Source organism: Sinocyclocheilus anshuiensis, unplaced genomic scaffold, assembly GCF_001515605.1.
Source record: "Sinocyclocheilus anshuiensis isolate Anshui unplaced genomic scaffold, SAMN03320099.WGS_v1.1 scaffold190, whole genome shotgun sequence".
Classification (NCBI taxonomy): domain Eukaryota; kingdom Metazoa; phylum Chordata; class Actinopteri; order Cypriniformes; family Cyprinidae; genus Sinocyclocheilus; species Sinocyclocheilus anshuiensis.
The window spans coordinates 2,208,034-2,209,111 of record NW_015547663.1 but is presented as its reverse complement, the minus strand read 5'-3'; the positions used below and the strand labels follow the sequence as shown (position 1 = coordinate 2,209,111).

Sequence of the window (1,078 nt, the reverse complement as noted above, 5' to 3'; positions counted from 1 at the left end):
CACTGTATGTATATATATATATATATATATATATTTATATAGATAGATAGATAGATATAGTGTTTTAATATATTTTTTAATATATTAATATTTTTTTGTGCAAACCATTCAATTGTTTGGGGTACGTAAGATTAAAAAATAAATGTATAATACAACAATTTCTACTTCAAATAAATGCTGTTCTTTTGAAATTTTCCATTCAAAGAATCCTGAAAAGAGGTCCACATAAATATTAAGCAGCAAAGACATTTCTCAACATTGATAATAATAATAAGAACCATTATTAAAAATTGATTACTAAATCCGTATATTACAATGATTTAAAATGAAGACTGGAGGATTGGCTGCTGAATAAATAACCATTTAAAATATATCAAAATAGATAATAGTTATTTTAAATTGTAACAATAAATAGCAATATAACAAATATATTTTTATATTTAAAAAAACAACCCTTTTTTGTAATAAAATAAGCACTTTTCACGGTACTCAAAGAAGCTTTACAAGAAATAAAAACAGTAAAAGAAGTATAACAAAAGCAATCGAATAAATTAATCACACCAAAGTATTTTTACGCCATTCATTTATTTTGTAATGTGACATTATTTGCTTGACAGTTAAGCATATTATTACCATTTTTCTTACGTTCAGTGATGTGGAGGCACTTGCTGCACTTCTGAAGCGCTTCTTGGGTCTTGAAGAGTTACAGCGACATTTGGCAGAAGAAGATTATCCTGATGATGACGACATTGAAGATCTGGGATTGGGCGATAGCAGTGATTCAAAAGATGAAGATGAACATTAAAAAACCTCAGGGATAGATGGAAAATGGTGGAAGACACTAGGCCTGTCACGATAACAACTTTTTGTTGTGCGATATCAAAAAAAGAAAACTGCACAAAGAACGTGTATGGAGATTTTTCCATCTACAGATTTTTCCCTAACCTTCTTTTCTCTGTAAATTAAGGGTGCACACTTTTGCTGAAAAACACAATCACTACTCAGCAGTCAGATATCCGTATGCACAAAGGCACAGATCCCTAAACAAGGCCATATCTTCAGATGAAATTTTGTTTGT

At 29.5% G+C, this 1,078-nt stretch overlaps 1 protein-coding gene across 1 annotated transcript in view; it reads left to right on the top strand.

Moving 5' to 3' along the window:
• LOC107702442 (uncharacterized protein C17orf62 homolog) overlaps positions 1-874 on the top strand; it is a 3,428-nt gene extending 2,554 nt beyond the window's left edge. The window contains exon 7 of the mRNA XM_016504763.1: positions 652-874. Within this exon, the coding sequence (XP_016360249.1) occupies positions 652-805 (154 nt within the window). The 3' untranslated portion in view covers positions 806-874. The remainder of the gene's footprint in view (positions 1-651) is intronic.
• Positions 875-1,078: the final 204 nt, after the last annotated feature.